This window comes from Chaetodon trifascialis, chromosome 10, assembly GCF_039877785.1.
Source record: "Chaetodon trifascialis isolate fChaTrf1 chromosome 10, fChaTrf1.hap1, whole genome shotgun sequence".
Classification (NCBI taxonomy): Eukaryota; Metazoa; Chordata; class Actinopteri; order Chaetodontiformes; family Chaetodontidae; genus Chaetodon; species Chaetodon trifascialis.
In genome coordinates this window covers 6,419,047-6,443,801 of record NC_092065.1, presented here as the reverse complement: position 1 = coordinate 6,443,801, position 24,755 = coordinate 6,419,047, and the positions used below count along the sequence as shown (strand labels likewise).

General features: G+C 43.7%; 2 protein-coding genes across 2 annotated transcripts in view; both read right to left on the bottom strand.

Moving 5' to 3' along the window:
• Window positions 1-375: 375 nt before the first annotated feature.
• On the bottom strand, window positions 376-4,474 carry yars2 (tyrosyl-tRNA synthetase 2, mitochondrial). The gene is made up of 5 exons (XM_070971346.1): window positions 3,665-4,474; window positions 2,746-2,913; window positions 2,461-2,616; window positions 2,115-2,285; window positions 376-763 (listed from the first exon to the last, which is right to left on the bottom strand). The coding sequence occupies exons 1-5, from the start codon at window positions 4,450-4,452 to the stop codon at window positions 604-606; spliced, it is 1,443 nt and encodes a 480-aa protein (XP_070827447.1). The 5' UTR covers window positions 4,453-4,474; the 3' UTR covers window positions 376-603.
• A 722-nt stretch (window positions 4,475-5,196) lies between these two features.
• pparab (peroxisome proliferator-activated receptor alpha b) overlaps window positions 5,197-24,755 on the bottom strand; it is a 31,502-nt gene continuing 11,943 nt past the window's right edge. The window contains exons 2-7 of the mRNA XM_070971594.1: window positions 22,769-23,017; window positions 20,062-20,225; window positions 17,354-17,492; window positions 13,248-13,447; window positions 9,556-10,009; window positions 5,197-9,312 (exon numbers count right to left, since the gene is read on the bottom strand). Coding sequence (XP_070827695.1) covers window positions 9,068-9,312; window positions 9,556-10,009; window positions 13,248-13,447; window positions 17,354-17,492; window positions 20,062-20,225; window positions 22,769-22,976 — 1,410 coding nt within the window. The 5' untranslated portion in view covers window positions 22,977-23,017 and the 3' untranslated portion in view covers window positions 5,197-9,067. The remainder of the gene's footprint in view (window positions 9,313-9,555; window positions 10,010-13,247; window positions 13,448-17,353; window positions 17,493-20,061; window positions 20,226-22,768; window positions 23,018-24,755) is intronic.

Genomic DNA, 24,755 nt, shown 5'->3' with positions numbered 1-24,755 from the left:
GAATCTGAAAATAGCCTACAAGCAAAGTTAGTCCACTCTGCAGTTTCTCTAAAACCTTCTTCTTCTCTCTTCAGCACAGTTTACACCTTCCACCACCAAGAGGGCAAACACAGCCACGTGAAGGCAGCTGCTGGCCTCATGTCCGCAGCAAATTGAAAGAAACACGATTTGCTTAAAATAGAACCATAACCTGTTTGCGAGAAATGTTGCAATTTAATTTTAATGTGAGCAATTATTTACCTAAGGGGTCACAGCAGGGTATGTGGTGCAGCTGTGTGTCTGAGCACCGACATGACTGGGACAATGCTGCCCCCTAGTGTCCTCTCTGCGAGACCTCCACAGCGGTACAAAGTCAGCAGGCAACAACCTTTATTTCAAAAGCTTTTTAATACCTTAGCTTGAGATAAATATCACATCTGTACATATACATATTTATACGAAAACCACAGGCAAACACTAAGAGTTCAGCCTGACCCAAACACACTGCATGCTCCAAAGATCAGTCCGTCCACGTCTCCTCACTGACCCTGCAGGGGTGTAGTGGCCTACCTTCCCAGTCACCCCATCATAGGTCGAACTGGTCCCACGTGAGAGCAGAGAGCCTCAGAGGCTGAGCCACTTGATGATGTAGAAGTTCCTCTTGCCCACTCTGAGCAAGGTAAGTCCATTTGACAGGATGTGGAGTTTGGGGATCAGTACCTGCTCCGGTTTGTCTGTCTGCTTGTGGTTGATCCACACTGCGCCCTCTGAAACCATTCGATACCTGCACACAAACATTTTAACAGTGAGCTGACACAGGGTCACCTTGAATTGACCTGCAAAACACATCATGAACATGCAAACTTAGAGGAAATTATCATCCATCTTTACACACTTTGTTAAAAAGCAGACAATCTATCAGACTAAATTAAACCAATATCAAAACTGCAGTGTATCACACCTCTGTGATCATCTCCCTATAGACTAATCATGACTCCTGTGTTGCAGTCAGTGATATAAAAACTGCTGACTCAATTGCCACAATTAATCAAGACAGAAAATGAACAGACAATTATTTTGCTGAATCAATTAATCATTTGAGCCATTTATCAAGGAAAAATGCCAAACATTGACTGATTTGTTGCTCTTCCGCTTTATATCAATGGACACTGATTATAGTTTGGACTGCTGGCCAATCAAAACAAGCAGTTCAGAAACATCATTAGAGAATCTGGAACTTTGTGAGGGACATTTTTTAGATTCTTTTCTGTCATTTTACAGAAGAAACGGTTAATCTAAAAATAAGTGACGAATCAATAATGAGAATAATCATTAATAACTAATACAACTTCTACTGATAATACGTTTCTGTACATAGCACCATTGAAGAGCAGACGTCACATTTTAAAAAGGAGCAGTTGACATCAAACAGAGGCAATGAGCTAAAAACAAAAGGGTCTGGTTTTACATGGCTGCAGGAGCTCTTTAATGGAGGCTGGTGATTATATGACTGGAGTCTGAATTTGATGGGAAGCCGGTGTAAAGACTTTTTGGAGCATCAGCAGCACTTTGGACCACTTGTGAAAAATGCAGCCATCCTGACAGGAGGAGAAAAACGCAGGGGCAGTATAATTATCTGTCAGTGTTTCTTGGGTGGAAGAAACAGGAGTGAGCCAAACAGTTTAGGTGCTGGTCAAGACTCAAAGCCTAGATTGCTTGCGCCACCTATGTGTCAGTATTCAGCTGAAGAAAATCATCCAGCTCTCCATGAACATGCACTTCAAGGTAACATTAAACAGAAGCTGCACATGTTATAAACAGTCTCTTTACCCAAATAGACCACAGATTAACACATTAATGGTGTTTTTTATTTTTATCCAGATTTGTGCAGACTCTCCAGATGCACATGAAAGGCACTTCAACAGTGCTTCACTAACATGATATCTGTGGTTTGATACCACTAAAGGTAAAGGAGAAAATAGGTTTTGTAATTTAGGTGGAATGTTTTTCGGTTAAGTAATTTTTGATGATTTTAATAGTGTGATCTTTCACCTTGAGAGTCACATTTAAATGCTCCAGCACATGTTTAGTACTCAAGCTTGTGGATCTAAGCAAAGCAGGATGGGAACACCTACCCTTTGGGGCCCTCTGGGATGGCGCTAATCCTGCGGCAGGCGTCTATCACAGTGGTTCCCGGCTCCAGCAGCAGCTCGTGGAAGGGAGCCTCCCTGAAGAGCTCCTGAAGCTCCTCGTCACTCATTTCCTCCAAGGACTGCACGCTGCTGTGGTACAGCACGTTGGTACATCTGCAATGATTGCATCGAATACGATTTTTCTTGTCTGTAGGCAAACTGTCTCATCTGCAAGGAGGTCAGAGGTCACGGGCAGCGACAGAACAGTGACCCTATAAAACTGTACGAAACAATCAAGCAAAAGTAAATTGAATAATATATTTGGTACAAACACACAGCATGTTCAGACCTCTTCGCGCTCTCCAGCCCCTCCTTTCCATGCACCAGTTTCGTCACCTCCGCGGCCAGTCGTTTATGAGCGAGGCGTTTACCTGGATCCTCTCTCTGCTGCTCCATCAGCCTCTCCACCTCCGCCAGAGGCAGGAAGGTAAACAGCTTCAGGTACCTGCGAAAAGGCGGCATGATCTACCTCAGCCTCCTGTTACAGCGCAGAGAATATCTACCTCGACCCGCCAGGTGAGGTGGTCTATGAGACGCCTTCACTGACCAAACGTTAGCATCAGGCTTCACCTACTTTTCCACGCTGGCGTCAGGCTGCCTGAGAAAGAACTGGTAGAGTTCAAAGGGAGACGTCTTGTCCCTGTTGAGCCACACTGCGTTGCCCGCCGTCTTTCCCAGCTTGTCCCCGGCAGAGCTGGTCACCAGCGGGATGGTCAGGCCGTACACCTCCTCACCGCTCACTCTGCAGAGGAATTGGGATTCTTTAAACAAGTGTTGCGTGTCCTATGAAGGCATTTCAAAGCTTGTAATTCAAACAGTCCACTGTGGTGAACTGCTGGTGCCTTTTTGCATGCTGACCATGAGGCCTGGTAATAGTTAAACTTCCAGTGGCATCAAATTTAGATGAAATTATTATGATGTGTTATTGTATTACACAGCAACTTCTAATTAACAATAAACAAAATGAGAAACTTGAGTTGTTTGACATGTGGAGAGTTTTGTCTGATGAACACAACTGTATTAAACATCAACATGATTATTTAAGAGCGGATTTTGTATACATGTGCCATTTGTAATATATACATAATAAGATTTTCATTAATATAGAGGAAGATATTTAGATATATCGCAACAACAGAGGGGATTTTCTGGTGAATGAGCTCATGGCCAGACATCAAACTGTGCAGTTGGTCATCATCTGAATCTTGCAGCTTTATATTTGGTTCAGCTGGTAGAAATTCTAACCTTTTGCTGATAAACAGAGGATCACCAACACTGTTATCTACAAAATGACAGTCAAGAGCTTTTCTGAAGATTTAGAAATACGCTGAATTTAAGAGTGGCTTCCACACAAGACCTTTAGTCACATTTTTGATGTGGATACAATTAACAAGGCTGAATGATGTATTAAATTAACTATATGTTCAACGAAGTTTGGAGCACTGTCTCTACAATAACGCGCTGTACTCTTTTTAAGGTGGATGGACATTTACTTGTGAATGAACTCATGGCCAGACATCAAATTGCCCAGCTGGTCGGTGCCGCCGAGCTGAATCTTGCAGCCGTATATTTGGTTCAGGTGGTAGAAGTCATACGCTTGGAACATCTGGTAGGTGAACTCAGTCAGGCTCATACCGTCTGCGCTCTTCAGCCTGGACTGCACGCTGTGGCGGCTGAGCATGGTGCCCATCCTGAAGTGCCTTCCGGGCCCCGACAGAAACCCAACCAAGCTGAAGTCCTTGTACCAGCTCAGGTTGTTCAGCACAGTCACGGTGCCCAGCTTCCTGGAGCTGTCGTGAAAGTGTAGTTCGTAGTTGGTGAAAATCCTCTGGATGCTCTCTCGGATGTAGCGGGTGTTCGCCTCCACGACGTCCACGGACATCCGCTCCCTTTCGCCCGTCTTCCCGCTCGGGTCTCCGATTTGACCAGTGGCTCCTCCGAGCACGGCGAGGACATGATGCCCGGCGTCTCGGAAGTGCAGCAGGCCCACGATAGCGAGCAAGTTGCCCACATGCAGGCTGTCGGCCGTTGGGTCAAAGCCGCAGTATACAGTCTGCGCACCGGACTGGAGCAACCGAGGGAGCTGGTCCTGCGCTGCGTCTTCTGGGAAAGATTCCTTCAAAAGACCGCGTTTATGTAGAGAAAAGAGCAGTCCGTTAAGTGCCGTCGAAGAACGGTGAAATTTCGACCTGAGTGTGAGGCAAAGAGTCGCTCTCCTGAACAGAAAACAGGATCCATGCCGCGATACGTGACGGCAGCTCCGCACCATGGACGCGGCCATGTTGGACAATGTGACAAGAGGACGGTGGGGAGGAGCTGAGAATCACGGATAGTTTGTTGGGAGTAGAGCGCCCTCTAGCGCACTGGTGCCGACAGAAGAGGGCGCTGTGTTGCTTGCAGGCGTTCCCAAAAACAATGTAGGTGTGAGGCAGTGGCCGGATTTTACCACTAGGGGGCGAAAGTAAGCCACGATCAACACCCTGCGCCGCCACCACCATCATATCTCTGCATTTTGTCTGTATTCTACCTGCATGATTAGTTATTAATGTGACACTTGGTCATTTAAATTTCAGCTGCTGGTATAATTTAATGGTGCATATTTCTAAACATAGCTCTATTTAATAAAATTTCCCCAAAGCATATGTGCATTGATCCTGGAGCTTTTTGGACCTTGGAGTGCATACTTTTCCTGGTTGGTAATCCATCTTTGGTCATGCATGATGTGCACTAAGGGACAATATGTGTCAAAATAAGGGCCTTAATGTTGGTCCTGCTATAATACATTTTAGGTGTTGTGTTTTAGAGGGTCCCTGTGTGAAAAATCTAGCTTTAACACAGGCATTACTTCACTTTTCTGCTGAATTAATGAGTTTTGCTGTATTTTTTTTTCTCATGTATTCATTTATTTTTTGCTGCTGAATGTTTTGTTTTTTGATCCATTATAGACAATATTAAAACTTTAATACTGTTGGACTCTAGCATTGTCCATTTAACTCCAAACAAAACCAAAATGCAACGTGGTGGATTTTAAAATCATTTTATTTTGAAATCCATTCAATAACAACTTGTTCCATTGTTTAAATGACTAGATATACATTCATCAAACATTTACAGTATTGTTACCACGCCACAGTACACATTAACAACACATCCAAAGATGGTCTCTGTTGTCTCTTCGCACAACACTATAGCCACAAAAACAAACTCCATGAAATCCAGGAAGAAAAAAAAAATAATCAAAAATCTAATTCCTATGACTGCTGCTCCCTGGTAAAAATTTTCTGTCAGTTTTGGAAAATAAAAATAACGGTCATATTAATCAATGCTGTTGTTGGTGTTGCCGTGCTGTAAGGCAGAGCACTGTGAAGTGATTCCAGAGAGAAAAGGAGGCAGAGATAGCAGGAGGAACAGTATCTTTCTATGTCCTGAGCTAGTTCAACAAAGGAAGACTAGGTTTCCCTGATACGAGTTAAAAAGTCCCTTGTCAATTCAACACAAAACAGACATTCCTAAGGGTAAGCAGACATCACAAATTTACATGACTTCTCCTCTGGGGCCTGGCTGTCGTGTTTTAAACCATTCTGTGTTTAGTTTTTTAAAAGTCTGTCCTTTTTAAAGCAAATCCTTCATTGTTACTGCTCTGCACGGTAAAATGAAGCCTCAGTAGCACTTCTGAGCTTCTATCTTACCGTACTAGTTTCTTTAATCTGCTCTGACATCATTTCCTGTCTGCGTGGCCCTGATGTGTCTCAAACTGCTAACTCTAGCTGATGACACTGACAGTTTACTACTGTAAAAGTGTGTGTGTGCACGGGTCAAGTCTCTTTTCTGGATCTCTATTGTTTTATGGCATGGGCACACGCTAAGGCACGGATCGTTTGTGGTTAATCCCAAAGCCTACCTGGGACCTCCAAGTCCCAGGAAGCTGTGAGGGGAAGAACCGAGCTGCGTTGAATGTATTCTGCATGTGGGACTGACATTCTGTGAGAAGATATAATAAGTAAGTAGAGGCAGCTTGAAGGTCAGTAATCTACTCATGGCATAAGAAATGTTTGGTGAATTAGTACAATATAGCAGCGAGAGGAAAGTCAGACAAAAAAAAAAGCGTAACAAAAGAGGATTATAAAACAGTATATACTGCATTTTCATTACTGCATCTTATTTACTGTAATAAGCTAATGTGATGGCAAAGTATGAGTGCATTCAGTTTCTCTGTTTAATCAACAGAAATGCGGTGAAATAAAGATTAAATTACAGGTGGGTTTGTTCAACAAGAGGAGGCAACTATGGACGATTTCTGATAACAACAATGAATTTCTGTGCATATATTACCCCATTTGTTTGTGAGCGTGCAACCTGAGAACAGAGTACAAAAGGAGGAGAACGGTATAGTATGATCAGTGCTGAGCTGTAGCTTGACCTTTCAAATGATAAATGGAGCTTTCACTGCATTCAAAAGGTCACGAAGGTCAAGTTTTAATCACCCACCCCAAGTCGCAGGCCAGTTCAGCCCACAAATGTTTCAGCTTAAATCGTGAGAGCTTAATTTGACGTGTAGATGAAATACAATACTGCAGCATTGATGGTACTGTATCTAAAAAGAGCAATTAACAAAAGGAATGTCCGCACCGGGATTCAGACCTATGGATATTCAGATTACAGGTGTTTCAATGGCATGGGCCATGAAACACCCTTAAATCTATTTACACTGCACTCTTCAGTCGTGCCATTTCAAATGAACAATTATCCGATTTAGTCACACATATATACTTTAGTATAAAAATATGATCCAATTCAATTCAATTCAATTAAAACACACATATGTGGCATTTAAGCAAAAAAAAGAACATACAGTACATAACTACATTTACTGTAAAATTTCAAACATTTAAAAGTATTTACCAAAGGGAGGAAAACAAAAGTTGATCATCATTAGTACCTTGTATACCTCATGAGTTAAAAGCTGGAGCGAGCAGTCGACGTGATCATTTCAGCTATGTACAGTACTGTGTTTATACAATGTGATGTGATTATAAACACAAGATCCACTTCTTGTGACTGAATTTCAAGAAATTCACCATGATTTTAGGAGATTTTGGCTGGATAAGCACACGGAGTGGAAAGCCTCCCTCACGCAGATTCATACTCATGCTTTCCAAACCGTCAGCCGTGCATGCTTCCACCATTTCCTTTTCGATGTTCCTTCACCTCTTCTGTAAGACGTTCATTTTCTAAAAAAGGCAGCATGACGACAAAGCGCAGGAGTGGCCTCCTCACGCTTGCACCGTTACCATCATGAATGGAGGGCAAAAACAGCTAAAACATACCACATGGAAATGCATTTGGTCTTCATCCATCCCTAAATACTTCTCAAATTCTTAAAAAGGCTACAGACGCCTTCATCTTCATCTCATAGAATCAAGTGTAGGTGACCACATGCGGCCACAGTTTTTTAGTTTAGTTAGTTTTTAGTTTTTAGTTTAGAAACTAGAGAACCCTTTTCACCCAAAAAGTAAAATGTCTAAATTTCAAAGTATTGGTTTCATCTGTGAGGCCATACTATTATGACTGTCTTCTCAGAATAAAAGAATACCTTTCTTTTGTCATCATACAAAAATGTGCACATAAGACCCCTGAATCTTAATCGACTGCATGTGTTATGGCAGAAATAGAAGGCAGAAAGACTGACGGGAGGAGGAGAGCGCTCCTCAATGAGAGAAAGAGAAACAATGAGGTGCAGGTTTGAGGAACAGGGCTTCAGTGAGGGAGACATTAAGAAACAGATGAATTCATTTCTGCTTTTCAGTCTGCCTGTGTTAAGGTTGAAATGCGGTTTATCTTAGTGTTAGCCCTTGAGTACCAGGACACAAAACAGGATGGAGTGCCAAACAACTGTGCATGTGTTTGGTGAAAAAGGCAGGAGATCCAGTACAAAATAGTGTCATATTAACATATCACAGATGTGTTTGTGCTTCAGATGTGCATTGTGGTGCGTGTACACAGTGAATCTGTGCCGAGCTTGAAAAACTTCATACAAACTTTGAAGTGTAAAAATGCTATTGTCTGCACAGTTGAGTAATAAGTGACGATAATCCATCCCAAGTCTTGACACTGTTGTTAGGAAGAGGACAGGATATGAAAAACATTGATTAATTCCAGTATTGTTACAAACAACGTATGGCTTAGAGCACTTACAGTACAAATAAATGATTATGTTCAGGAGCTTGCTGGCACCACAATTGTGTCTCTGGGTATAAAAAGGTGAAGAAACATGCTGGAGGGCTGGATAACCAGGACCACCCTTTATTGACAGCAAATATGGCAGAAGCTGCCTTGCTTGAAAAACGGTATCACTACTCTGTTAATGTTGCTGCTGCCGCTGAAGTCATTTGGGCGTTGTTAGCTGTGAGGGTATATGGCTCTTTGACATCAGCATAAAAATCGACTGTCAGACACGCTGCTGGAGTGGCGACTATCAAGTTCACTTTCTTTCCTCATTTTAGGGCTCGTGAAGGGGCAGGACAGGGATAGCCACAGAGGTCACCTCAACGACCTCAAGTTAGCATTTAGTGTTTTTATCTAGGAGTTTGGTCAAACATTGCATACACTGGTATCTAGATAGGGGCTCAACTGACTGTACATCACATCTTTGCATACATGACTTTTCTGTCTATGGAGGTCCACACATTGGAGAGCGGAGAGCTCTGAGTCAAACCAAGAGACTCATCAGCTTCTTCTTTAGGGCCTAAACAGGACCTCTTCTGCTAACCAAAGCTAACTCTTTGGGGGGGGGGGCTTTGAGTGGTTCAACCTAGCTTATGGAGGAGTCTTCTTCTGTCCCTGAAAAAAAGGAGATGGTTTGCAAAGTGCCTCTCCCGGTAATTCCTCCACAACCCTCAGTACATGTCTCTGTAGATCTCTTGCAGGAGTGGGTGAAGTGCGGTGTCCTCTGTCTTTTTGATCTCCTGCACCAGCTGTGCATGCTCAGTGACTAGCTGCCGGAGGTCAGCCAGTTTCTGCAGGAGCTTGGGGAAGAGGAAAGTGTCGTCAGGGTGATTGACCAGCAGATGGAGCTGCAGCACCTGCACAATGCTCTCCTGCATCCGCTCGATGTGCGCCACATTCACCAGGCCCGGTCGGTCTAATCACAGAGGAAGCAAAATAAACCTGAGTGAGACTCCTGAAACATAGTCTCCTGCTGGAATAAAAACATTCAAATAGGAAGGCAGTGCCAGAGTGCCTTCACAATTTCTGCAACTTGTGTACTATGAAAGCATTTGTTTTGAGTTAAAGTTCCCTGAGAGCACAAAGGGAAAGAAGATCAAATATTCCATACAGCAAATTAGTGGTTTATTTAAAAACACTGTTTTTCCTGCATCCTCACCTCCACAGCAGATGATAGCAGCCACAAACAGAGCCAGGTCACTGTCGTCCAGCTCCAGCCCGTTAAACTTCATTGCAAACTGGAACTTTGGCTCCATCATATCACTGAACGGCCGCCGCAGGCTCTTGAGGAATTCCCGGGTGATGAAGCCTGAACCGTAAGCTACAAGAAGCCCGTCCTTGTTCATGCTGGAGGAGAGCATGGCGAAGAGGGCCTCGTGAACGCCATATTTCAAAAGAGTCACCTGATCGTTGAGGTCCAGGCTTGAGAACCCGGGGACGGACTTCGCAAACTCTGTCAACTCTGTGACGGTTTCCACCGACGTGCACTGGCAGACGTGGAAAAGCCGAACTTCCACATCCTTGTCCTTCAGGATTCCTGCTGAGCCGACCACCTTTGCCACCAGGGTCTGCTCTGCCAGCTGGAGGGTCTCTAAGTCATGGATGACGAAAGGCTGTGAAGGGTGGAGAACGACACACTCTTATAAGCTCTAAGTGTAAAGTATGGTTTAAAATGGGTTTCCAGTTGAAATGCAACAGTCAGTACAGTGTGTAGTGTGATTTTTTTAAACTGGTTGATTGGTAACAGGTGATAGCATCATGATTGGGTATGAAAGGGGCATCCTGGAAAGGCTCAGTTGTTCACAAGTCACCACCACTACTTTATTTATCACAACACAACACAATGCACACTACATGCACATGCCATGCTTCTTGTGAAATTATTTCTCTGCATTTGACCCATCCTTGGTCAGTCCTTCCTCCGTGGGTCGACAGAGGTCGGCGCCTAGTCGCCATTGGTCAGGTGGTGATCATCTTTCCTGTTTTTAGTGGGGGTTTTTATGGAGGATACCCCAGGTTAACACAGGGAGAGAAAGGCCCCTTTCCTTGAGATAGAGGCAGCAGGCACCAAAGGCATGGCGGAAGACACGCCCCCAGCAACCACAGCACCCCAGACGGGAATCGAACCTTCTAGCTGTGAGGCGACAGTGTTGTCGCTGTACCATTGTGCCACCCGAAAATTGGATAAAGGATATGACTACATGGGCTTGAGGTAATCACATCGGTTTCACAGTTTGTTTGTTTGATGATTTTATTTAGGTTTTACACAGCATCCCAACTTTTTGGAATCTGGGGGTGGATATATGGAAACTCATCAAACTTCTTTAAATGAAAAACTGTGCTAACGGGTGTTTACTCAAATCTTTACTGAAAGGAGAAGCCTAGCCCGGAGCTCTTGTTAACATTTGAATATCTCCAAGATGACATAATCCCCTTGACCCTCTATATTTGAATTATATAATTATGGACGTCACTACACTCTTAACACTCAACAGAGGTTTGAGGTGTAAATCATCTCTCCAGAAATACAAGAACAGTTGAAGTTTGAAGTACAGCAGTGTCAGAGGAAAGAGGGCACACCAGGTCAAACTCAAAAGAGACTCATGATAAAAAGGTGGACACAATTCTAATAATGCGGTTGGGGGTACATATGCAAGTAAAGGTACAGTAAGCAGCGATGTAAGGTCATGTCTGCAGTGACTGTTTCCACAACTAGCTCATGGGCGTTTTGAGCTGTGTCACTGTTCCCACAGTGGACAAGCAGCATCTGATGAGCAGCTCCACCTGCTGCTGCACACGATACCAGAGCTCTGATTCATGAATGCTGCTCTAAATGTGTGCTAGCAAGGGAAGGTATGAGAAACACCACACCAAGCTGTTTAGTTCTGTGAGGCTTCTATGTCAACACAGCACCTGATCACCAGATAACATGCAACAGACAGTAAATAATAAGGTGACATGTGCCATTTTTTGCAATGCTGCAACCAAAAATTTGTTCATTAATCTCCGTTTCAGAATGCCTCAAAACAATGTTGCATCAAACATTCAGACGCTGTGTGCAGGCATGTTTATACAGTCAGTCAGTTTTTCTAATGCATATATTTTGTCCCTCTTTGGGCCTGAATCACTGCTGTGTGATCCTGCAGAAGCAAAGAAGCCAAAATCATCATCTTATTGTTGCCATAACCTCAGAGCAGACCTTCAGTGGATAGAGAAAAGCACAAAGCCCACAGCCTTTGCTGACTCTTAAGATTTCCATGATGACTTAAGTAATCTCCTTGAACCTGCAGCTGCTCCCTTATGGATGCTTAAACGGGACTGTAGGCCATCGTTTCTAAAAATATTAATAGAGTTTAAAGTGAAAGCAGAGCCAGGGGTGCTGTACTGATGGCACTATACTCACTCTGACTAACGGCTGCAATGGATTTGAGAAAACAAAGTGCATCCATTTCATAGATCCATTGATGATGATCAGCAAAGTAGGCTTTATTTACTCGGGATAGTGAATTTCTGAACAGAATATCATTGCAATCCATCTAATAGCTGAGATGTATCAGTGTGGACCGCAGCATTGAAACAACCAAGGGACAGAGAGATCAGCGCTGTCATCCTGCTAACGGCTGCTAACGTGCCTAAAATTATGAACAATGCATAAACTTAACTCACAACCTACTGACAGAACAATCAATCAAATTAATGTCTAGTCACAGCGCAAATGTTAATCGCAATCTCACTGTTTTATTTCCCAATAAATTCTTATATTCACATCCAGTGTGGCCCGGAGCAGCAGCAACAGCTTGACATTTCTTCACCTGCTTGTTTTGAGGGACTTAATCCAGTCAAGTCTGTATGTACTGTTAAGATGAAGAGCAGCACAGCAAAACCAGTTAAGTCAGATGATACAACTGCTATTCACTGCGCACAATTACAGCTTAATATTACCAGACGCTGACACTGATGAGTCAAACCTGACGGAAATTTTCTCGCTCACTTACAGGTGGCTTATTTACATTAACTGGATGCCAATAAGCCTGTGACAGAGGATAGACTTTTTCTGCGAGGGCGATTAACCGTTTGAGTTTCTCTACGATAATAAAGGTGAATGTTTTGGAACAGGATCTTCAGCATTTTAAAACAACTAATAACGAATGTGAGATGCAAAAACATCAGTTCCGATGTTGTATAAAAGTGCTGCGACACCATGAATAAACCCTGAAATCAAGCGCGAATCAAACAGTATGTGCATTTCCAACTGACTGCAAAGCCCATCTGAACTCTAAACGGACACTGATCGGTGGCTGTGCACTCCGACGGACCTGTCGCTCTTACACCTACACACATTCATCCATTGAATTCACAAGAACCCGGGACTGCAGTCCCTGACCCAGCCCTTGTCGACCCCCTTTCTCTGATGAGAAGAAAGAGAGACAGAGGAGGCTGTGGGGGAATGCTTTTGCGTGATGAAAAGAGAGCAGGAGGGAGGAGAACAGGCGGCGGAGGAAGAGGTGATGGGCTCACACACTGGCTCTTTATATTGTTTTGGTGCAAACAGATGTTTCCTTGTCCAGCTTGTGTGTTGGCTCACGCTGCTAATTGAGCAAGTTATTTCTGTCACTGGCTGGCTGCACGTAATCTCTGAGGTACCGGCTGCCAGGTTATATTGAGACATTAGCTTGATTGCAAATTTACAATGTGCTCAGAATGAGATTAAAATCACTCCAGCGGGGGAAGCAATAAATCAAAAGTTGCAAGACAACGTGAGCTGTGACGAAATTCTGGTCATGACAAGAGCCATGAACATCCACACACACGCAACACCTTTCACTCACTAACCCACTACTCTTAACGTACAGGGGTGCTGGTCTTGCCGGTGAGAACGGTTCGAGCCTTGGCCTTGTTCATGTTGAAGTTCTTGAGGTAGGCCTCATAAATCTGCCTGGCCAGCGTCTTCTGGTCGGCCAGCTGGGGGTCTTCCACCTCCCTGTCCCCCGTTACCATCTCCGCCTTTAGCTTTAGCTTCTCCGACTGGGGCATCCGACCAAAACGGATGGCTGCAGAAAGCAAAGCAGAGAGAAAGTCAGATTGCAGAATTTGTGGCAGTATAAGTCTGACAAGTCACAGATTAGATTTGCAGATATTACATAAAGTGTCATTAGATTAAATATTATTATATTTAACAAAGTGAGAACGCAGAGCAAACACTATTCTGGAAAACAGCTCGAGCTCCACAAAACCACAATAATCACTTATTCAAGATGCTGACATCTGGAGGGATCATTTTCAGGAAGACACCCCACGAAGTCAAATGAATCCAAGTCAGCACATCAGCAGAGAAAAAAAACATGTAACGTACCCAAAAATCTGTCCAAACAAAACTTGCTGCAAAGAAATGTACGGAAATAGCCCCACTGAAAACACAGAAAAAGCAGAGCTCGGCCTCAACATCTTGCTGTGTTCATTGTTTTCCTGACATGCGGTGCCAAAGCTTCATGTTTCACAACCTATGGCTCTGACGACAGGATGCTGTGCTATTCTAAAAACACAGTGTCACAATCACCAAAACTGAACTGGCTTTACACCTGAACACCCCACAGAAGAGCGAACATAGAAAACATGAGCATAAAACACAAGGATTTCAAATTTTCCCGATTTACAGGCAGTACTTGAACTCAAAGACTGGACGTCCTTGACGATGAATCCAAGTGTAGACAAAGGTCTCAATTTCAACACCTACGCATACTTCACTTTTATACACACAGGTAATCTCACCCTGAAGGCATTTAAAATTAGTTCAAATGTCACGCTTGCAATAAAAACAACCATTTATGAACAATGGTGGAGACAGGGAGTGGCCTGTGGTGGCCATACCTGTGCTGAGCGACAGCTGATCTCCTGCTGCACAAACAGTGCAATCAGTTTCCCATAAAACTATAAATCAATTATAGAACGGGAACACAGGAAGCCAACTAGGTGAGCTTCAGGCACAAGCTACAAAACACAGAAAGCCGCCAATTATATGAATAGTAAATTAAGTAAATCATTGAACAGAAATGCACATTTCTCTCTCTCACATCCACTATCAGGGGATGATTTTACACCCCTCGCCAATAAAGCATAAATGGAAGACGAAGATAAGAGTGGAAACAGAATCAATGTGTATTCAACAACAAAGGTAAAATGACTCCTTTTCATGCATTTCAGCAGGAGAAAATTGTGAATGGGCTCAACAGGTTGCTCCACATTACATGGTGTGCTGGAAGCGGGCATCAGCTGTGTGAAGTGTTCTTCAGCACTGTACAGCAGGAGTTGTTTTTCTACGAGAGGATGCTGGCATCTCTCAGACGGCCTGATCCCATTTGACTAATGAGATTAGAGGTGAACTGTTTTCAACCCCACTTCGCCAATTTAAATGGGCACAAGCTGCACAAGCAGCACAAGCACACACACACCGCTTTCCAATGACCCAACATCCAGCTGCACCTACAACCTGCATTTACGAGACTATAAAAGCATAAAAGGAGATCTGATTTCGCCTTTTTCCAACACAGCCGTCTGCTGTTGAAACAAATCCAGGCTGACGGAGCAGGATGGTGCGGGGGAGATACTGAGCTGACAGACAGCATGAGGGCCCATTAGATTACTGCGCACAAAGTGGATGGATCATCTGAAGCTGGTAAAGCTCCACAGTGGGCGCCTGGGCAGGAGCCAAGTCTAATTAAGATGAGAGGAAGTGAGTGATGCTAAGCTTAGCGTAAGTCAATTTCCTAAGAACCGCTGTGAAGGGATGAGGTTGTGACCTGAGTGGGGAGAGGGTCTAAATGTGTGTGTGTGTGTGTGTGTGTGTGTGTGTGGGGGGGGGGGGGGGGGGGGGGGGGGGGCAATATGTCATTGCATTAAATAATCTGTTTTAATGGCTGATTTGCGGAAGAAGATTCCAGCCATTACACACCTCCATCACTGCTGTGAGGCTTGCTGCTCTGGAGTTTAGTTTAGTTTCCCATGAAGTGCCATCACATCTCCAGACGATCTGTCGAGTTGGATTCAAGAAATCACCTGTGAGCTGTGTGATGATAAAAGCGCTTTGTTGCTGTTGATACAGTTTGGTCCAGAAAGGAAGTGAAGCCTTTGCAGTTTTGTGGAAGTCAAAGGCATCATCATTTTAATCTTAAAATTTCACATATTCAAAACTAAACTTTCTTTCTGCTGATGCATGAATGTTGCTCGATAGATTTCAGCTGACAAAAGCAAAACCTGTCATTTCAGTACGCAATGTCCAGTATGTTGGGATGTAATCAATTGGCGGTCGATGGACACAGAGGGACAAACCTCCAAAATTAGCAGTGACGTGGTGTTGTAGTCTCTCAGACCACCAGATCTCAAAAGCTCAAGTTGCACTGGTCTCAAATCACCTTCCTCCCCATCTACGGTTACATTTAGGCCGATGAAATTCAATACACATGTACCGTAAGAGGAAATGCAGCTGACAGAAATACTGCTACAGCTGAGCTTTGGGGCACTGCTGTATCATCATCACAATCTGGACTATGTCTCAATGGAGCCTCTTCGATCAATAACCACGGGTCAAAGTGAAGACTCTTAATCTGGCCTCTGCATCCATAAGTTCACTGCCACCGGTATATATCTGCAAAGTGTGCACAGTCTATATGTCAACTCACTGATTACATTGACCTCTTCGATCCTCCTACTAAAAATACACAGAGAGCAGAAAAAACAAGCACCTGCATGCCTACACACACACACACACACACACACACACACACACACACACACACATCTCCAGAATCTGGTTCAGTGCTTTTTTCTCAATCAGGACATTAACCTTGACCAGGGGTCAGCCTGCCATGCTGTATGTGTACACAGAGTAAACAATATTCACCAGAATCTGGTGCTTTAACCTCATTCTTACACAGAGATAAGCAGCACTGTGGGGGAAATCGTTGGATGTGCAGGTAGAAGTGTGTGGATGATGTGCTGGATTAAGGCAAAATATTAGCGATAAGTTTTCTAGTACTTCAAAATAAGTGAGTTTCTACTTAATAAAGAGCCACTCTTTAGGGAGGGAAAACTGAGTTTTCAAAATAAAGTTTTAGAAAATGCTGTGACTAAAGTCAAATTTTCAGAGGAAAGTCATTATGAGAGTGAATAGATTTACAACTCGTTATATTCTTTTCTTATTCTCTTATTTTTCGCACAAAATTATGACTTTTTCTTAAATATTATACATAATTTTACATTACATAAATTTTTGAAATTTGACATTTCACATGAAAAAGCACGCTGTTCAGAACCAGACAGAGAGGAAATTAATACAGTGCAGTGAGTCATTTTCAGCAACAAAATAATAAAGTAACATTAATGCACTATGATTAATTAGCATTAATGCTACTTATTTCTGACATTTTAGACTCTTATTAATGTGCTTTCTTGATCTTCAGATCTGCCTTTGCAGCAACTCCCACTATTCATGTGCTCCCTCAGTTTCTGCAGGTTGAAAATCACAGACTCACTTGGCCACGTGTGCACCGAACGGGCTCAGCGGGTTCGCCTGCTGAAATTCAACATGACTCCAACTCTGCAGAGGCTGCAGCGCACACACACACGCAGATGGACCACGATGCACACGAATGAGTTGCAGATCAAAGTGGTCTTTTTCCGAAAAAAGCCAAATACACATAGTCCAAATGTTTAAACAGGGACATTTTGAAGGAGCTGTCTCGCAGCTTGGATCAATCTTCAGTTTGTGACTTGCCTTGACATGCAACTTAACACCCGACTGTGGTGTTAGATTGCTTATTTGTGCTAATTATGAGTCTATGTGCCTGTTCAATCTTTCTTGGTATGTAAGTACTGTGTGCTTACAAGTAACAAGAACCATGCATGTGTGTGCTGCCGGGCTTGAAGAACTGCCCGGACCTGTCCTGTCCTGTAGGACTCACCGTTGTGGGACATGCCCACCGACAGGCACTTCTGGAAGCGGCAGTATTGGCACTTGTTGCGGTTCTTCTTTTGGATCTTGCAGCGGCGCTCGCACTTGTCGTACTCCAGCTTCAGACGGATGGTCCGTCGGAAAAAACCCTGGAGGAAGAACGAAAATGTGAACATCGCTCTGTTATATTAAGAGAGACAAGTAAATTAACTTTGAATAAGCTGTAATGAAACCCGTTTCAGGATCCAGAACAAAAAACTGTTGACCAAATCTTGAAGCCATTAGAGAAGCAGTTATTCATTTCATATGAAAGGTGTCTGGCAATATCGGATACAGTTTCACCATCAGCTTCTCCTCACTTACACAACAACAAGAAACATTTAACTTTTAGAGAGGAACAGCTGGACCAAGTGGCCTCTTTGTGCTTGGCTGCAGGTTTGAAAATGTCCTGGGGAATTGCTTAATAACATCTTAAGCCATTCTTAGTAGCAAATTGCCATTTTATCCAAACATGTCATCCTGTTTGCCAAAATACACACAGAAACCCACCACAGCACGAAAGACACACAAACAGGCGGACAGTGCCAGATTAGACAGACATGCTACAAGCATGTGAGCATGTTAAGTAATGAGACTCTTATCCACTAACCTCCAACCTCACGTGCACACACACACACACACACACACACACACACACACACACACACACACATATAACAAGAGTGACATGAAGACAGAATTGGACTTCAGGTCAAATGGCTTCATGCTGATGCTGCTTGCATCCACTGTCGTAAAGGATCCGTGCATTGACATAGACAGAAGTCAGCCTCCTCCTATTACAGCGCTGTGACCAAAAAAACATGGCGGAAAGCATTAACACAAGAGGGTGCGTGCCTGTGTATGTGTGGTAAGTCGTTTCATACAAGAATATTTTAAATATATTAAAACTAGAATGAATTTTACTGATTTGTCTGATGTTGAGATTTGCATGTTTGGTAGCCTGAAGCCCTGATGAAGGCTTTTTTTAGTGTTGTAGTGATGTTCAATAAACAACAATAACAATAACTAATGATGCTTTTGTCTTGACTTTAACCTGACTGTTGCTTATTTAGTCTTGTAGAGAAAAAAGTTTTCTGAATGCTTGAACACATTTCTTTCCAGTTTGAGCCAATAATCCATAATTTTCCTTTTTGTTTTCACCAGTCACACTCACTCTGCACACAAACCCAAACACCTGTTAAATACAGGTGGTTATCATATGGCCATGTGGTCTTTTTGTGTTATTTTCTGATTTCAGGAGTCGCACACAAACACCCGAATGATACATACAAATATTTACAGGCATACAGAAGATTATGGGACACTGAAAGGGCGTCAATCCTGGCAAAAGAAAGTTGCTTGAGGCCGTTGCAGTGCTCGAGACGAATTAAACAAATACCGTTAACTGCAACAACAACTCCCCTGGTTCAATTCCCAGTTGGCGATCTAACAATGCATTCCCTCCTGTCTCTCACCTCATTTCCTGTCACCTCTCTACTGTCCACCTTTTAATAAAGACTTCAAAAAACGGCTACGATTCCCATCTGAATCCCATCTGCTGGCCCAATATGATGGAGAAATGCCGCCTTCACCTGACTCAGCTAATGTTGCAAGTAGGGGCTTCACCATGACCATTTGGCACCTTCACAGGACATTTCTGATAGTCACACTGTTAACTGGTCCCTTCTAAAGGTGGATGTTAACCAAACAAACCTTGACTTTGTGATAAACGGCTGTTTTACCGTTTTACAGCCCAATGTCTTCAACCTGCACTGGTCACATAACTCTGTCCTGTGGATAGAGCATGGCCTTTGTCCAGTCTAGATACTTATTAGATACAGTGTTGACACACAGTCGTTCTTCCACTGCACGGGCTCACACTTCAGTGAGCTGCTGCTCTGATGTGGATGTTTATGTAACAGCATGTTAACATGGAATTGCTGAGTTTATGTATCACTTCCTAACATTCATACTTCCACTGCTGACGCACAGTGTGGAGGTGCAGGGAAGCCTCTTCAAGCTGCTTCAATAGCTGCTTTTTTTCCTCTTGAGATCCTGATAGAAAGTATACCTATATTTATTAAAGGAATACAGAATAGCGAAGGCTGAAAAACACATGAAAGCACACCTCAAGTTACACTATCTTTGTCCTTGGATGCCTCTTAAAAACAGCCTTGGGTTGTTCTTCAACATAACTGATAAACAATTAACTGAAAGGTTATATTGAGCGACCACGTGTGAAGGCTGGGGCTGGTATTTCTGATGCTTTTTATCATTAATCACAAGACCCATTGCCTCTGGACTGTCTTTCCTGGCATGTCCTACTTTCCTCAAGTGTTGTACTTCCAAATGTGATTTATTATTTTGAAATTGGTTAATGTCTGGTCAGGAGGCTGTTCGTGATTTTAGCCTTGTCTGTGCTTGAGTGTGGGTGACTTTGGAAGGAGGTGACTGATGGATATTGACAGAAACATTGATGGAGGGAGAGAAAGCAGCAGTAAGTAAAACACAGCGTGGGGGGGTGTGATGATGAGACCTCACAATAATGTCCTTCAGCGTATGCACGTCCTTCAACAACACCCACCTGCTCGGTCACTCTTTCACAGACATCTAACATGACATCAAGACACACAAACACTTGTTTGACTCTATAATTCATGTGCGTAATCTTCGGCTCACCTTGCAGCCCTCGCAAGCGTGGACTCCGTAATGGTAGCCTGAGGCGCGGTCAGCACAAACTCGACACTCCAAGTTGAGTGACGAGGAGGAAGTGGAGAACTCCTCCTGGCCCGCTGCCAACCCGTAAACAACCGACGAGGGGCTGGATGCTGGCGTCAGGGCATCTACGAAACACAAGCACATGGGTGATGAAACACGTCATGGCACCACTGCCCCTGACGGATACACACATCTTTAGCCAGACTGATTAAAGGATAAGTCTGGTGATATTGTATATTTTTATCATTATAAATAAAACCCATGAAAAGACAAAAACCAGCAATTAATTGGTCATACAAATAAGAATAATCTGGTGTATTTCCCAGTCAGGGATTCTCCAGGAGTTGCTGATCTTGGTGGACTTACATTCATTTCCTGGAGACTGATCCAAAATCATAATTATAGCCACTACTTGCCGAACCTTAACCTAAGTCTTCCTCCTATAATTTAACGATTTACACAATGAGGACTTGCATTTTGTCCCCATAACATGAGTAAAACACACACACTTTTCTGCCTCTCTTTTCAGTTCCATTTCCTCCTCTTTAGTTTTGTGACCTGTCTGGCTTAAATGGGTGTGTTGCTGCTTTGAAGCTGAAAACAGTCGACTGATACATGCGCTCTTTACTCCTGCAAATTTAAAATGTTACCAGCCTCATCTTTGGAAATGTAGGATTTTCTAAGCTTTTCTGGTGGGCAGATTTTTGCCAATTCTGCCAAGAATTCTTCTGTTGTGTAAAAGGCAGGTCCAGAGGAGAAAACTCACCTTGCTTAAAAGCATTTTAGGAGCTGTTTTTGAGGAAAGGCTCATTGCTGTACACAGACTTTCTCAATTAGTTCGGCCTCTCTGACATTCAAAACGTTTCCACATGCAACTGCACATTGTCAGATGAGACAATGGCTCTTATTGGCCCCCCACGCTCAGTATAATGTATGTGAGTGCGTGTAATGTCCATTGTTGCTGTTGTTGCTGTAGACCCATTCTCATGAACATGTGTTTAGAGAGTGCACGCACTCATATAAGAACTGTACATTTGTGCTGTGTATGGAAAACTGCTTCAGGGGCTTTTATAGCACTGGCATTCCTCACAAAATGCACTGCATTGATATGTGATTGGATGACACCTTGTATGAACTAGTCCATTCCAAACATACCTTCAACAGATTCACGTTCACGTTCATGTGTTTGCTGTGTTCAATCTCAAGCTTGGTGTCAGAGTGTAGACAATGTAATATCTAAGAACAACTGATGACACTATCATACTTTGCTCTAGCCTTCAAAATGATAGAAGCTGACCTTGTCACCACAATCAGACAACAAGTTCAGTCATTATCTTCAGCAAATATGAGCAAAAATAAAAATTTGCATCTGTCCTCATGAATGCATCTTGCCTTCAAAGTTTTATCTCCCTCCGGTAAAGAGTTGCTGGAATTCGAGAACAGTTTGACCTCTCATCCCCCATCAAAGACAGCCTGTTCCATCACAGCAACTATTTATTCAGAGACATTAACATGCGGTCTGTGGTGCATTGCCTGTCACAAGCATAACAGTGCTGGAGTAGTATTACTGATCTTGCTGAAGGGCGAGAGGTCTTAGGGCTTGCCAACAGTCTTCTAATTCCACCTTATGAAGGGAACATGGTTGGTACACAAATAGCAAAGATGAAATGGTACAAAACAGTGGCACTAAGTCAAGCCACATGAGTTGGTCAAAGGATGCCAGAAGGGGGATAAGCAGCATTTGGCAGCCGACGTGGAGCTGTGTTCCTGTCTGGTGCAAGTGCACATGTTCCAACAGAGTGTGGACAAGAAAAGCATGTCAGTGTTTCTTCTGCTTCTGTCTCTCACCGTTCGCGCTCCCAAACACCCATAAATCCTCTCACTGTCTTTTCCATGACATCATCAAAAGTTTCCGTGATACCTCCTCCTCATGCTTTCCTCTCTTTTGTCCTTTCCTTCCTTCTCCTCCACTCTCACCCTTTATTCTCCCATTAAATGTTTATCTTTTTGAACTATTCACAGCTTCTCCATTCACTTGTTGCATAATTTGGCAGTAGCATAAATTTCCCAGATGCCCATGTGACTTTTATTCAGGAGGAAACGCGGCAGCAAAATGGATGTTTCCTGAGAGGTGGTGCACAGTGGCTGAGGAATGTGTGAATTCCTCATTGGATATGGGGCGAGGAGAAGGGCTGGAGGAGAGCAGAGAGGTAAAACAAGGGCGCAGGGAAAATAAGAGGCAGATATGGAAAGAGAGAAAGATCAAATGAGGAGGAAGCACGGAGGGAACTGGTAGGAAATGGGCAGGATTCAGGAAAATGCATCAAGACAGAGACAAGGAAAAACCAATTAAGATTAAGGGATTATTGACCAAATGGGTTAAAAAAAAGGGTGAGTAAGGCAATAGTGGTTAAGAAAGGGCTGTAAATTGACTGTAGTACAGCTTTGTTGTACGCTACGTCAAGAGGTTAAATTAGCCGGGCTGTATGTCGTCAGAACAGTCAGGTGTAGCAAATTAGGCGTTAAAGGGGCTAAACCGAGGGACCCCTACTCTAACAACAAAGGCAAGGAGATCACACTGAGCTGCTGAGGATACAAGGACACAAACTGTAAAATGACAGTGTGGGAGCAAACCCCACATTTCAAGTCAGTGATAATGAGAGTTCACCTAGAACAGTGGAACCTTCAGAGCCATTGCTGGAGGGCTGGTATTCGAGGACATCAAAGGAGCTGAGGGCGTTGTTGTCGATGGACTGGGAGATGTCATGGAACTCGTCCATGCCCCCCATGAAGTCATCTTCAGCGCACAGGGGGCTGCCCAGCACTGAGTCCTCCAGTGGCGAAGGGGGATGGTAGTGGCTTTCCATGTCGACCATCGCTTTGGAGGAGCGGGATGCCGGCACTCTCACTCATCAGACTGGAGATAGGGGATAGGGGAGGGGGACAAATAAGACAAAGAGGTCAAAGGGGTGATATGGAAAAACAGGCAGGCAGACAGAGGAAGTCAAGATGATAATTCATTACTAAAGTCACCTCTGTCTGAATGTCTACAGACCAGGAGGCTACATCCACGTTAGCTGCTCTGTGACGCTTAGATACAGCAGTGGTTTGTCCTAGATGCTAAAGTTAGCTTGTTAACATGCTCACAATGCTAATGCTAACCAAACCAAAAGTATATATCAAAGTTTGATGATCTGAGGATGGTGCAAAATATATAAATATATCCATTCACAATGCCACAATGCTTAAAGCCACAGCGCTAGCATGGCTAAAAACTGACAACATCATTATCGACATCAACACCACAGAGCAACACTGCATTAACATTCAGTGTACATGCTTCAACATAGCACTGGCTAATACATTTAGGCCTAATGAGCAGCGCTGATGCAACGTGCGGCCGTCCACACTAACAGGTGCTACACGACGCTATGGGTCAGCAGGCAGTAAAGGAATGCAGGACATGGGGTATCTTATGACACAACACAGGCCCCTCCGCTCCTCTGAGCTATTCCCTCCAAATACAGTAACCTTATCCTTGCAAAGCACATAGTGCTGCAGAAAGAGAAAGACATGGGACAGAGAGATAGAGAGTGAGGTAGAGACATGTGTAGGGATGAATGTAGGTCACTGGGCTGGCTTAGGCTGTGACAGGAGGGCTGGTTCTCGGGTTGGCTGGAGGAGACATGACAGACTAGTTTGTACAGTAGATGGTTGAGATTTTGCTGAATTGCACAGTGGAGCTGGGGGGAGCTACGAGACACACGTTAAGACGTGGGCTTGTCTCAGTGCCTAAGCTTAAGACAGGCAGCGTGAATGGACCTTATTCTGCATATTAGAACTTCATATAGCCGCATGTAAACTAGGTCAATCGTCAGTAAGCCCTTTCCATCAGGCCCCACTAAGACCATCAAACAGGGGGGAGGTGGGCAGAGGGCGTTGGGGGTGGCTATACGGCTACAAGACAACAGCTGCTGGCTGTTCTCGGCCATTCTACACCTTTACACATGACTGCATTTAGTTTAACCTTAACTTGCCCCGTACTGTGTAATGTACTATAGGCTGCGGAGAGGAGAGGCTGACTGCACGCTCAAAATGTTTGCCCCCAGTGCTCCCTGTGAGGCTATTTAAAAGATCTGAAGACAGAAATAAGTGACACAGCCACGGAAAGCGGCAGATCATTTGCATAACATTTCGTCATGGGTGCTGAAGGCCTGCAATGCCGTAGTTTAAGTTAACATGATTCTATGTGTGGCTGTTAATAGCAATAAAAATAATCTCTCTTTTGGTGACATTTTAATCTTTTAAATAGGAGGAAAAGAACCATGGGAATGTCTCCTCTACTTCCAGGGGTGGTAGGTAACCTGCAGGCAGCAAGGCCAAAAGCAGATCAGTGATATAACTCAAACACAGACAACAACAGCAGCAAGTCCAAAGTCCAGCCACGTGGTTTAACATGGATGAAAATCACAGAACACACTGTCGAATACAGCTCTGAGCTGTTGTGTTTGTATCAGTCCCTTGCTTGTTGCTCACTTTAGAGCTTCCTTGTTTGCATGTGTCTGAGGTGAAAAGCCTCTCCCTGCACTGAAAACAAATGTCTCAGCACACTTAAGCTTCTGCAAATACATTGAAGAGGGAGCTGATGGTACCTT